This window comes from Mustela nivalis (assembly GCF_964662115.1).
Source record: "Mustela nivalis genome assembly, chromosome: 2".
NCBI classification, from domain to species: domain Eukaryota; kingdom Metazoa; phylum Chordata; class Mammalia; order Carnivora; family Mustelidae; genus Mustela; species Mustela nivalis.
This window is the reverse complement of record NC_139021.1, coordinates 10,454,132-10,468,502: the sequence shown is the minus strand read 5'-3', so window position 1 is coordinate 10,468,502 and position 14,371 is coordinate 10,454,132. Positions and strand designations below refer to the sequence as shown.

Sequence of the window (14,371 nt, the reverse complement as noted above, 5' to 3'; positions counted from 1 at the left end):
TGTCCAAATTAACAGCTAAGAAGTATCTTCAATCTTTTCCACATACCTAGAAGGAACTCTGGGTTGGAATTTGAGGGCTCCTCTCTCCACTGTTCTTAGAAGTGAGAACTTCTGCATTTCTATCAGAAAGGGGGCATGTCTTATCTCTTCCTCCACCTCTCTACTTGGTCTCAGGGATAGTGATGGTGGGATTTTCATCATACCCCCCATAGCAAAGCACAATGCCATCTTGACTGGGCTCTGGTGATGTGTTGGTTCCAGAGGTGAGACCCTGAGGGTCTGCCAGGGTAGCATGTCTACCCACCAGGAACGTGATATCTGGCTAAGTCTTGAAATGACCAGTATCACATCAATGAAACAAAATCATATTTAAGGAAAGAGCTTCCATCCTTTTCTTAATTAGGGGACTACACAGTCTTTCCTGATGTCAACAGACCTCTGCCCCAAACTCGAATGAAGTCGGGGATCTGTCAGCAAGTTGAAGTCGTCAGGCACACTGTGTTGGTCATGCCTACTCCAGGATTGGTTTTGGAAGCCATCAGGTGATCTAAGCCTTCAGTGGAGATTGTGTGTGGGGTGCACAAGTTGCTCTCTTGCTGGTCTTTAAACCAGACTGACACAGCCAAGGATCACAAACATACCTATTAGACCACACGACCAAGACTGAGTTCCTTAGAAGATTTTTCTGGCCTCTTAATGGCAGTATTCTTCCCTTATAAGATGAAGGCATAAGCCACAGAGAAGATTTCTGCCCATGTACCCTCTTCACTGTTTTTGCTGTGGTCAGGGAAGGCTGCAGTGCCTGGAGGCTTGATTTGGAGCTTCCTATCTGGATCCTTAAGGGGAACTCTGACACCACTGAGCTTCTGTCTTAAAGCCACAAGCAGTCTAATTCCAAAATCCTTGACCTCATGATTAAGCTTCTATTTGCCGGATACACTGACCAAAGCCAAAGGCACTTGTCACACACTCATGAAACCAACCCTGGTGGTGGCCCTATAATGATTTCCTGTTGGCCTCAGGCTAAAACACAACCCTTATCATGGCTGAGAAGGTCTGTGAGCCCTGTCTGCTCCCAGCCTGCAATCCATCTGTCACCACTTTTTCCTCCCCAGACTCTACCAGCTGTCACTGTAGCACATCCTGACCTCCCACATGTCCAGCCACACTCTCCAGTCCCCCAGGATCTAAGGTTTGCTCACCTTTTAGAAAACAGCTGAGACAGCTCTACTCTGGAGAGCCTTCTCCAGCACCCTGGCCCAAATGAGCTTTTCTTCCTCTATCTCCTTCTGCACATCCTAGGTTGGGTTCATCTTAGAACTTACTGTACCATACTGAGTTTTCTCTCATTGCACTGCATTCCCTGAAGGCAATCACCACAGTCAACTTGGTCCTTGCTGTATCCCCACAAGGACATTGATAATACCAATATGCTGGACAAAGGAAGGTATACCAGGAACGTAATGAAGCTGGCAGGTTCATTGGTTCATACGGGAGAGTTAATGAGCATGCAGTTTTTGTGTCATAAGTCAAACAACAAACACATCATCCACCTCCAAGGACAGATGGGGCGGTGTGTCCTCATGCACATTGAAGGCTTGGGTATTATGGAGGAGAAGCCAGATTACCTGATGGTTTTGATCATGCTGAGGCCCATTTCAACGCAGCAGTGGGCGTGGTCCTGGCGGGGCTCAGGAAGCCCTGAAACACAGTAGTAACAGTCCCCCAGGATTTTAATGCGAAGGCAGTGATGCTCCTGGAAGGAACAGGGTGGAGAGGAGAGGACTGAGTCAGCAGACAGGTAAGTGCTTCTGAAAGGCTTGGGAAAGCAGGCAGGGCAGTCAGGCGTTCTTCACCCTGGGCGTGGAGGAACACCTACCTTTGAAATACACTTCTATCATCTTCCTAAGAGGTGGGTGGGGTACCCTAAATAAAAGTCTGAAGGGCTCAGAGGTAGAATAGAGTCACAGATAAACACTGGAGTTTGAGCTCAACAAATACAGGGCTGTATCCCAGCTCTGCCACCTACTAACCTTCTGATGAACACCCATCGGGTGGGCAGGCCTGGCCAAGAGTGGGCATTTAAAACACATGTTCAGTGTTCCCCTGTGAATCCTGCTCATCAGTGTCTTTTTCTCACAGGACAGATCTCTGAATTAATAGTTTTTAGTAGTCTTAACTCAAGAATAAGCAATTAAAAGTACAAACCACCCAGGGATGCCTACTATTTCAACTCTGTTTTAGGCCCTTTCCCAACTAAGGTACTGACACTTTAAGAAGAGGGTCTGACTCTGTCTCACATATCATTTTATTCATGTGTGAGTTCATATGTTTATTCATTGAAAAAAAAAGTCAATAGGGAACTATGATTGAATCAAGCATTGTCCCTGACACGAAATTATTAGTAACCTCTCTGATGCACCCTATATTAAACAGTGTTAACTCTCACAACAAGCCGATCAAGTAGATACAATTTTTTTTTTAAATTTTTATTTATTTGACAGAACACAAGTAGGTAGAGAGGCAGGCAGAGAGAGAGGAGGAAGCAGGCTCCCTGCTGAGCAGAGAGCCCGATGCGGGACTCGATCCCAGGACCCTGAGATCATGACCTGAGCCGAAGGCAGCGGCTTAACCCACTGAGCCACCCAGGCGCCCATGTAGATACAATTTTTATCCTCGTTAAGGTAAGGGTAGTACCTTCAGTACCTCATAGGTACGGAGGATGGCACAGATGTTTGACAGATTCACAGTCTTGAGGACATGATTCTTACGGAGTCTCAAAGAACAACAAGCACCAGGGAAAAGGTGCGTTTTCACGCTGGGTGGGAAGAGGTTGGATGATGCAGGTTTTCAAGGAAAGAGACCTTCAGGCAGCATAACGTAGAGACTAAGAGCACTGGCTAAAGAGTCACACGGCACTGGATTAAATCCTATGTCCCTACAGCTAACTTATCTTCTGAGCCTCAGTTGCCTCATCAGTAAAATGGTAAAAGAATGGGACCTCATCTTTGACTGTGAGGATGGTAAGATGAGGTGTGTGGAGGTTTAATATGGGGTCCAGCAGACAGGGTACTACATCAGTGTCGACTGTCTCTGTGATGAGGAGTGGGACTCTTGACCCAGTTTTCTCACATTTGTCTGTGATCGTGGGCAGATGACTTTCTCTTTTGGCTTCCTTGGTTACATGGGTGGAACCGAATGACCTCTGAGATGCATCCCAGATCTGAAGTCCTAAAAACTTACACGGTTTGTGAGTGCAAGGTTCTCCCTGGGGGTGCAGGATCCAAGGACAGAGGAGAGGCGGCATGCACAGGGACACAAGAAGCACAGTGGACACCTTGTCCTGCCAACCTAGATAGCACCATGATGGTTTCCTGATTGGATCAGGGGATTCAGTCATTGTGTTTGGGTAACAAATGAATGAAATCATTCTCACAATACAAAACACAAATATCAGGCAGAGAAAAGAGAAAGAGAACTGGCACAAGTGCTTTCCCGCCTGGATCAGATTGGCAGGATGTTGCCAACCTTCCCAAATGGGCTCAGATGCAGTCTTCAGAACTCTGATGGCATGCACAGCTGTCCCAAGGTTATTTTTGGGAGCTTGTGGTTCCTGTCTTTTGGCTGCTTTGTTGAGCTAATTTTGCAAGAGACCTTCTAATGGGGGGTCTGATCAATAAGGGAAGCTCCAGACCTTCAGCTGTGTCTCCCTAAGACCCCTAGTATATGGCTGGAACAGAACCAGAGAGTACTTGGCCTACAGTTCCTGGCATTTTCCAGATCTGTGGCATGTCTGGGACAGTTATAAAAACAAAGCAAAACAAGAAGGCCCAAGGGACTGCTATAAAGTTCAATTTTGTGTTTTGCCAAAGAGAAGTATGAAAAATCCATCAACAGACAAACAAAAAAACCCCAAGTACCATCCACTATGCCCATGACTTTATGAAAGAAAGGGCATTTTTTTTTTAAGAAAAGAGCATTTTTAAACCTAAAAAGTAAAAAGGACATTCTTAAAAGAACATTTTGGAACTAAATAAAATTATCATAAAAACTCAGTACATTGCAGATAAGTATGTGTATATTTTATCTCATGGCCACAAATTGAACTTCCTGATATTTGATTATGAAAGAGCATTTGAGAACCACTGATAAAATAAGTCAGATTGAGATTTTGCTGAGAACACTGAGGCTGAGAGACTCAGTAGGTGCATTCAGTCAAACACACTCTTGGGGGCAGAAACTGCTCTGAGTGACTCAAGCTAATGGTAGTCTGGAGCGCTGAGGGCTGGCACTGGGGAGGAAAGAGGAGAAGGTAGAGAGGAAATGCTTTAGTCTAAGAATCCAACTTCTGGATTCTGGTCACATTTACCAGCTGTTTGACCTTGGCCGAATCACTGACATCACTGAGATGAGAGTTTCAATTCCCCATCTAGGAAATGTGTCAAAGTAACCCACTGTGTTCTTAATACATAATGAAGTAAGCATGACCATCAGTTAGAATGGTAGCAATGACCACAAACACCTGGAAACAGCCATCCCTATGTTCAGATCTTTCTTCTTTTGAGTCTTGTCATAATAGTCCGGAACAAGGAGGACAGGTAGGATCTACACCTGTCTTTATATATGAAGATTTTCATATGAGAGATAGGAAATAATGTGAAAAATTTCCTGTGCTACAGATAAGCTGGCTAAAATAATGATATGGCAAGATTTTATTCTATTTTGTGGCTCAGTTTTTACACACACACACACACGCACACACACACACGCACACACACACATCTTCTTTATCCACTCATCAGTCGATGGATAGTTAGGCTGTTTCCATAATTTGGCTGTTGTAAATAATGCCGTTATAAACATTGGGATACATGTATCCTTTTGAATTAGTATTTTTGCTGGATTTTGGGGTAATTCTATTTTTAACTTTTTGAGGAAACTCTATACTATTTTCTAGAGTGGCTGTGTCAGTCTGCATTTCTACCAACAGTGCATGAGGGTTCCCCTTTCTCCACATCATGCTCACCACCATCTGTTGTTACTTGTGTTGTTGATTTTAGCCATTCATACAAGTGTGAGATGATATCTCATTGTAGTTTTGACTTGCATTTTCCTGATGATGAGTGATGTTGAGCATCTTTTCATGTGTCTGTCGGCCATCTGCATGTCTCCTTTGGAATGTCTATTCACATCGTCTGCCCATTTTTTAATTGGATTATTTATTTTTTTGAGTGTTGAGTTTTATAAGTCCTTTATATATTTTGGATACTAATCCTTTATCAGATATGTCATTTATAAATATTTTCTTCCGTTCTATAGGTTATCTTATGGTTTCGTTGATTTTTCCTTTGTTTTGCAGAAGGCTTTTCTTTTGATGACTGTTGAATGGATAAAGAAGAGGTGACACACACACACACACACACACACACACACAGAGGAATATTACTCAGCCATAAAAAAGAATGAAATCTGACTTGCACATGTGGAACTAGAGAGTGTAATTCTAAGCAAAATAAGTCAGTCAGAGAAAGACAAATACCATATTACTTCATTCATGTGGAATTTCAGAAGCAAAACAAATAAGCAAAGGGGAAAAAGAGAGAGGAGAGAAACCAAGAAACAGACTCTTGATTGTAGAGAAGAAACTGATGGTTACCAGAGTGGGGGAGGAGGGTGCGGTTAGTGGTGAAATAGGTGATGGGGATTAAGGAGTGCACTTGGGATGAGGTAGAGAGTTGCCGAATCACTGTATTGTATGCCTGAAATTAATATCACACTGTATGTTAACTAACTGGAATTTAAATAAAAACTTAAAAAAAGTGTTATGGGCTGCCTGTGATATTCATCAACTCTTAATCAGTGATTTTCCATGAAAATAGATATAAAAGCATTTTGAAAAAACTTAAGTAGGGAAAAGAAGTAATATTTATTGAGCATTTACTATGTGCCAGGAGATGTGTTAACTGCATTCCATTTAGTTTGGTGAGTCTTCATGAGCACACTTTGATCACGTGCCGTTTCACAGACGGCTTAAGTAAGCGAAGGTCACAAAGCAAGTAAGAGACAGCGCTGGAACTCGCACCCATGTCTGTCTACTTTTGCTGAACTCCACGCTCTTTCTCCAGGAAACTGAAGACATGATGACAGAGTCCAGAATGGTAGCTCTCCTGACAGAGATGTTTTGGACACAAATGGTGTAAAATGGTTTATCATCCTTCTGGAGGAGACACACATAATGAGGTGAATGTGTCTGTGCCCAGGGTCCATTTTTTTTTTTTATAAACAAAGGTGAGGCTGGCAACCTCTTTGAAAAACTTTGAGCCCCACACAAATGGTGTGTGTGTGTGTGTGTGTGTGTGTGTGTGTATAAAAATATATACACATGAAAGACCTGTCTGATCTGTCAAGTTCTGTCAATTTGCAGGCACGTTTTCTGATCAGTTCCTGTGAGCTGTCAGATGACCTGACAGTAATATCCAAGCAACTTCTTTTTACCAGAAACTGCTTCTGGAAGTTTATATTAAGGAAGCATTTTGCTTTGAAAAAAGATACTGAAAAAGAAAAATAAAGTAGGGTGAGGGTCTTCTTGCAGATTTTATTGAGTGAGCCTTAATATAATCCTTTTCTTCCCATCTCGATGGCTGTGATATGGTATAATGGTTTTGGAAGTTTATGAAATCATGTTGATCATAGATGATAATGAAATAATAAGAGCACCAAATTATCAAAGACGGTTATATTGTTGAGGAGGGATAGGATTACAAGGATGTATACTTGCTGCATTTTCTATACTTTTGATGTTTGAATTTTACGTAATGAGTAAGTATGGCTTTAGTAATCAGAAAGAAGTCAATAAAAAGTGAAAGGCTGTGGGATGCCAGTTGAGCATCTGCTTTCTACTCAGGTCATGATTCCATGACCAGTCTGGGATCGGGCTCCTTGCTCAGCTGGGAGCCTGCTTCTCCCTCTGCCCCTCCCCCACTTTTGCTCTCTCTGCTCTCTCTCTGACAAATAAAATAAAATCTTTAAAAACAAATGAAAGATTCTCAGAACAAAAACATGTATTTCTTAAAAAGCTGTATTAGAAACCGTAACAGTTTTATGAGTCTATTTAATTGTAATTACACAGGTGACATGAATATATTGTCCTAGTAGATAAATCCCCCTGGGCAGTCCCTCCTCCTCAGTCACAAGGCCGCCTGGAAGCCTGGCTCCCTTCCCCACCTCAGAGGCTGCTTTGCATCCAAATGTACCTGACGTGTTTATATATATGTACTATTTTTCATGCTCAACAGCCATATTCTAAACATCTATATTAGGTATGTTATATAACATAAACATATAAGCGTATTATATGCGTATGGATCTGAGACATGCTTTTTTCAGGCAAAACAGGTCTTGAATTTCTATGTCAGTACAAAAATGGCTAGCTCATTCTTTTTAATCTGTTTATTCACTTTCCATAGTGCTGGATTTATTCCTTCCTGCAATAGTTTAGGTTGCTTCCAGTTTGTCAGCAATTTAAAATAAGGTTTAAGATGTAATCATGTCAACTGTGTAACCGTAAATATGTTCTTTGTCTTACAATTTTGAAGCCTTTATAATAGTATGCAAATTCTTCATTTCTGATTCCGGTGGGGGAGGGGTAGGCAGAGACTATTAAAAATAAAAAAGAAAATCAAAGACAGAAAGCTACAAAATTTGTCAAGGGCACTATCAAGGGTCAAAAAACAAAAACAGGGGCGCCTGGGTGGTTCAGTTGGTTAAGCATCTGCCTTAGGCTCAGGTCATGATCCCGGGGTCCTGGGATTGAATCTCGCATCGGTCCACTTGCTCAGCAGGGAATCTGTATCTCTCTCTCTCTCTCTCTCTCTCTCTCCCTCTCCCCCTCCCCCCACTCATGCGCTCTCTATCTCAAATAAATAAATAAAATCTTAAAAAAAGAAAAAGAAAACAAACAAACAAAAGCTCTATTCTGAACAGCCTGAACCACAAGGGCTCTCAGGAGTTCCATCAAACTAAAAGGAATTTTTAGAGGAAGCTTTGAAGTTTCCTGCATTTCAATAATGCCATAGAGAAACAGGTACAGTGTGTGAAATTCACATGCAGGATGAATTCTCTCTGATATGCAACGTAAACAAAATCTACAGCGGAAAAATCATGGTGAGGCAGAGAGAGAATCTGTATAAAGCCACAGAATTCTGATGCTAAAAAATGCAAGAAGGGCCCGCTCTAAAACTCTTTTATACAGAAGCAGAGTTTAACACTGTTGGTTACAACCCTGAAAGCAGGTTTCCTCATTTCCAGATGAGTGGAATTGTTCTCATTGGTAGCATTTGTCAAACTCTTCCAGGGAGGTCCCTGAGAGTAGTAGATACTGATGCACCCAGGGTGGGGGTCAGAGCTACGGAGCACTAACGGGTGCTGAGTATTTATTTGGAGACAGACGCTAGGTTAAGAGAAATTTCATGTGTTTTGTTTTGCCCCCCCCCATTTATCCTCTGTTGCAATTCTGATAGAAAACGCAGACACATAGAGAGATTTGCACAGGTACAACATTCAAGTCCAGCCGACACCTGAAGTCCCATGATTCTAACCCTAGAAGCACCCGCAAGGGTAGCAACACATCTACCAATGTCTTCTGTTCTGTCTCCTGAAGTGCCTGTGGCATTGCTGGGGGTCATGAGGGAGCACTTCTGTCAGTTGTGGGTGGCCCAATCAGTTAACTGTCTGCCCTTTGCACAGGTCATGATCCCAGAGTCCTGGGATTGAGCCCTGAGTTGGGCTCCCTGATCATCGGGGAGCCTGCTTCTCCCTCTACTCTCCTCCTGTGCTCTTAATCTCTCTCAAATGAATGAACAAAATCTTAAAAAAAAAAAAAGTCAAACACCTGGCCCAGTTGTCCAGAATCACAGATACCCACCTACCAGTGGTTCTAGGAAGATTACTTCTTTGAGCCTCAGTCATTCATTCTGTAAAATGGGAACAATAAGTTCCATCGGTCTGTCGGGAGAACTGAATTGAGGTTCCAGGGCAAAGACCCATAATAGTAAGTAGCATACAACAGGCAGTTGATGAATATTTAATAGTTTTATCAATTAATAATAATTTTCCTTCATCATGGATCTGTATTTAATGTTTTTTTTCTTTTCCTCCAAAAAGTTTATCTTAAAATTTCAGTAAGACTCATCCCAGAAGATGGATGATAGCTTCTTGCACCCCCTGGGGACCAGCAGGCTGTGTACCTTGTCTCCCTCCTCCCCCCACACCATGTGTAAGGTGACCAGGGAGTAAGCTCAGTTACAGGGGTTACCGGACAAAGTTCACATCCCTTAAAAGTTGCACTATGCCCTCCAAATGTACTTCTGCTTCCTCTCCAAGCTCCTTTTGCACTACAGTTTCCTTGCCCTTGATGTTCTAGTAATCTTTTAGCTTCTTTTTTTCCTTAAGATTTTATTTATTTATTTGAGAGAGAGAGAGCACAGGTGTGTGTGCAAAGCCAGGGAGAGAAGGAAGAGCAGACTCCCGGCTAAGCAGGCAGCCCGATGTGAGGCTCCATCCCAGGACCCTGAGATGATGACCTGAGCCAAAGGCAGAAACGTCACTGACTGAGCCACCCAGGCGTCCCAATCTTTAGCTTCTTAGAGCTCCTCAAACAAGCAGCATGTTCTTGAATTTTCACACTTTCCTATGTGTACACCACAGCTCAGCCTCGAAGGTATTTCTGTTTGTTCTCTTCGGTCTAATTTGATACCAGGAAAGCTTCTGCTCTTCCTCAAGACCCAGCCTGCACACAGCAACTTCTCTGGGTGCTACCAAATCACCACTATGCTCCGCCCCCACCCCCACTACCCAAGCACTGGCTGCTCCTTCCTTCCTCCCCCAGGACTTCTGCACCTGTTATTGCCTGAACACATTGCCCTGCAGTTCCTATGGATCTGCTCTCCCTTTCCCAGACGTGAGCTTCCTGAGGTCCAGGATGGGTTTTGTCTTGCCAGAGTCTTGCACGGTACCTAGCAATAAATGCTAGTTGAACAACCTGGGTTAGATATTACTTAGCAACCCTGTCCCGGGGTCAGTGGAGTTTATCATGAAACTAAAAATTGACCCTGATGACATCTGTTGGTTCTCTCTGGAGGGCCATTTTTGGTCATCTGAGGTCTTTGAGTGGAAATAGTCAGAACCATAATATGAAGTAGAATAACTATTGTAACTGGCACCAAGACCCCAGAGGTAAAACAGTAAAGGAAATGGGATATGTTCTTTCCCACCTCCAAATTCCCAGTCTTTCTGGTAAACTCAACCCTTCTTCTTAGGATGTGGCAGGGGGGAGTAGGGAGAAGGCTCAGCTTTCCCCTCCTCCTCTGCCAGGTCAAGTCTCTTATTTATAGCTGTCCAGTAGCTACAGGTTACAAGGCAGATTCCTTAGCGGGTCCTTGGTCATCTCCCTAACCTCATCTCCATCCCTCCCGACCTTCACCTGCTCCTCTTGCAAAGCTGAATCCCTTCTGGTTTTCCTACACATACAAGGTAGCATCTTTATTTTCACTCTCCCTTGGTATAAAATGACCTTCCCTCCTAGGGGTGCCTGGATGGTACGGTTGGTTAAGCATCCAATTCTTGGTTTCAGCTCAGGTTGTGATCTCATGGTTCTGGGATCGAGTCCTATGTCAGGCTCTGTACTTAGCCTGGAGTCTGCTTGAGATTCTCTACCTCTGCTCCTCCTGCTCATGCTCTCAAATAAATAAAGATATCCTTAAAAAAAAAAATGACTGTCCCTGTCTTCTTCACTTTGCTAATTGGTGTATAGTTTATAAATAATGAATTTTTTATAAGCAATAAATATTTATAATTTATAAATAATAAGCTGATGATTTTGATGAAGTGTACAGTCCTGCTCACTTGTGGAGAGCTACATCATTCCCCAACTCACTGCACCCATTTTTCTGTGCAATCAATCTGCTCCATCTACCTCCAACGCATGGCCACCATTTGTCTCTTTTTTGCCCTTATAATTTTGCCTTTTCTAGAATGTCTTATAAATGAAATCATAAAGTATCTAGGCTTTTTGGTCTGTTTTCTTTCACCTGGCATATTGCTTTGGAGATTCCCTGATATTGCTGCGTGTCTCGGTGGTTTACTCCTTTTTGTTGCTGAATACTATTCCATTCTATTCGTTTTCCCATTTTTGAGACTCAGTCTAAGAATCACTTTATCTGGAAAGTCTTCTGTGATGCAAGGGTTATTGTAGAGTCTATCTTCCTACAACATCCCAGACTTAATCCTCATCATACACACAACACATTGTGCATTGATCATTTATTGATGTGTCTCTGGCTAGGACAAAGTGTGTTTTTGTTATTCCGACACTCACGACATATAGCACAGTGCACAACACCGAGCAGGTACTCAGATGCAAATCTGAATGGCTCTCCTTGGAGGCAGGCAGCCTTAAATTCGGACATTTGGATGCTCTGAAAAATGAACTCCCACTTGATGTGGTTGCACGGGACTCTCTCGAGAGCCTGGTGAAGTTGGCACTGATAGAAACACACTTTACAAAGAAGGAAATTAAGGCATGCCTGTTTGGACCTAAATCGCACTCTGAAAAACAGTGTGACAATGATGTTCTTCTGCAACTTGCATGCTTTAGGACTAGGAATCTGGATTTTGAGAGCAAAAGTCCATCTCCTTTAGCCTGTTCTCTTGAGCCAGCTGAAAAATAAAGATAGTGTCCTATTTGCTAAAGACAAAGCTGTTAGGTTAGGCCAAACAAAATGGCGGTCCAGTGGATTACTGGCTCTTAAGAACAAGCTAATTCGTTTCAGATGGCTGGAGTTGGCTGGGAAGCTACAGGCAGCCATGACTGCCTGAACCAAACTGAGGCTGCAGCTGGGTGGCGCCTGGCCACATGAAGGGGGACGTAACGGGGGGTGGGGCCAGTAAACAGATAGAAAAGGTTTTGGCTTAACTGTCACTCAACCAGCTATCGCACAATTGGGAAAATTAATCTGACAAACCTCCCATCCGAGATCTGTAAATAGCTAACATTGCTCCCTAGAAGTTGTGGGTCTTGAGGGTCCAAGCCAGGGAAAAGGAAGCAGGGAAGGAGATATTGGTGAGAAGCCTGAGTTCTCCTCTCCTTAATTTCACATGCAGTCCCTCACTCCTACAAAAGACTAGAAGGGAATTAAATTCAACTCACATGAGCCAGTCGATCAAATCTGGCAAAGAGCTCGTTGAGCATCCGGACCAGCTCCTGGGCAGACAAGGTCGTGGAGAGGTTGGTAAATCCTTTAACATCTGCAAAAAGAATACTAGACAACAGGGGAGGGACGGGGTGGGGAGAAAGCATATTAATATTTTACTCCATTCTGGAAGACATCAACACCATCCAAATAACCCAACCGTGGCCTGAGATTCTAGCTCTCCCTGCCATGAGAGTCAGGAGGAATGTGTCAGTATTTAACAAATATCTCTGCAGACAGAGTCCACCCAGGGGTTCAGGAAGGACAAAGGGGCAAAAGAAAGCCCTTCTTCCTGTGCAGGACCATGGAGTGTGGGCGATGCAAACAACCCCAAAGGGAATTTCTCACTATGAACAGATCAGTTTGTTGTGGAAAGCAAAATGAAGCTTTATGAATTACCTATTTTCACAATGAACAACAATGCAGATGCCGTGAACACAGTGTGAAATTAAAACAGGGGAACAAAGAATTAAAAAAAAAAAAAAAAAAAACTCATTCTCTCCAGCAAATGACATACCTAAAATTGCAGGCAAATAGAAGGTGGCATTTTTCAAAAATTATGGGACTAGGTAGCAGAGCTGGGAGACCTCAGGCAGAATATTTCATGGTCTAAAACTCTCACATTGTCTAAGGATTTAAGTGAGGTCAGGTCAAAGCTCTGCATATGTTTGGCATAAGGAAAGGGGGTAGTGCTTGAAAGCCTTCTGAAAGCAAAGCACTGTATGAACACTGCTTTAGTTCTTCCACCCAGGAGTATGTGAGGATGCCACTCCACTGTGAAGATGAGCAAACTGGGGCTCAGAGAGGCAAGGAGACTTGCCTAATAGTCCCCACAAAGCACGTGGCAGAGTTGGGGTTGTCCACTTAAACTATAGGGCAGTGCTCCATCCCACCTCACTGCACCAGCTCAGGGACCCAGGCCAGAGTGGAGGCCCCTCTGTGTGGAGCAAAAGGAAGCCTCGTGCCCTATTGGTATGAATGCAAACTGGTGCAGCACTGTGGAAAACAGCATGGAGTCCTCAAAAAATTAAATGATCCAGTAATTTCACAACTGGGTATTTATCCAAAGAACAGGAAAACATTAATTTGAAAAAAATATAGACCCTTATGTTTATTGCAGTATAGTTTACAATAGCCAGATTATAGAAGTAGACCAAGTGTCCATCAGTGAATGACTGGATAAAGAAGATGTGGTGTATATATGCAATAGGACATTATTCAGCCCTTAAAAAGAATAAAATCTTGCCATTCACAATGACATGGTTGGAGCTGGAAAGTATAATGCTAAGTGAAATATGTCAGTTAGAGAAAGACCAATACCATATGATCTCCCTCCTATGTTGAATTCAAGAAACAAGCAAAAAAAAAAAAAAAATGAGCAAAGGGGAAAAAGAGTGAGAGACAAACCAAGAAACAGACTGTTAACCATAGAGAACAAACTGGTGGTCACCAGAGGGGAGGTGGGTGGGGGATGGGTGAAATAGGTGAAGAAGATTAAGAGTCCATTCACTGTGATGAGTACTGAGTCATGTATAGAATTGTTGAATCACTATATTGCATGCCTGAAACTAATATAATACCGTGTGTTAACTATATTGTAATTAAAATAAAAAAAGAACACAAAAAACAGCAGAGACACTTTTCATGTTGTATCATCTTTGAAGTTAGGATACCATCTTAGCAGTGTGCCAATTTCTTGTTTTTATTTTTCTTAGTGTTGCATAAAATAATGGTGAGTCTTACAATCAATGTAACTTAGTTTTAATGAGATATGTTAATTAGCCAGAAGACACTGTAGAATGTATGTTGACTTACACTGGTTACCAACCTCAGTATTTGGTGGTTCTTAAATTTATCTCCATTACAAACCCTTTTAAGAATCTGATAGAGGCTATGAATTCTCTCTCTTAAAAATGCACAAGTATTCACAATTTTACACTTCATCTCAAGGAATTTGCACCTTTCCTGAAACCCATTTATGGACTGATTAGGAATCCTGTGGCCCTGATTTAAAAAAACAAAAAAAAAACAAAAAAACCAACAACAACGACAACTATTGCTTGAATTAATTATGTAATGCCTCTACTATTTTAGCAAATATTTGCACATCTACCATGTGTCTA

At 42.5% G+C, this 14,371-nt stretch overlaps 1 protein-coding gene across 4 annotated transcripts in view; it reads right to left on the bottom strand.

The window, feature by feature from the left end:
- The window catches only part of ADCY8 (adenylate cyclase 8), a 217,735-nt gene that overhangs the window by 118,154 nt on the left and 85,210 nt on the right, over positions 1 to 14,371 (bottom strand). For all 4 annotated transcript variants that reach the window (XM_082719720.1, XM_082719721.1, XM_082719722.1 and 1 more), the window contains exons 4-5: positions 12,206 to 12,317; positions 1,629 to 1,756 (exon numbers count right to left, since the gene is read on the bottom strand). In XM_082719720.1, the coding sequence (XP_082575846.1) occupies positions 1,629 to 1,756; positions 12,206 to 12,317 (240 nt within the window). The remainder of the gene's footprint in view (positions 1 to 1,628; positions 1,757 to 12,205; positions 12,318 to 14,371) is intronic.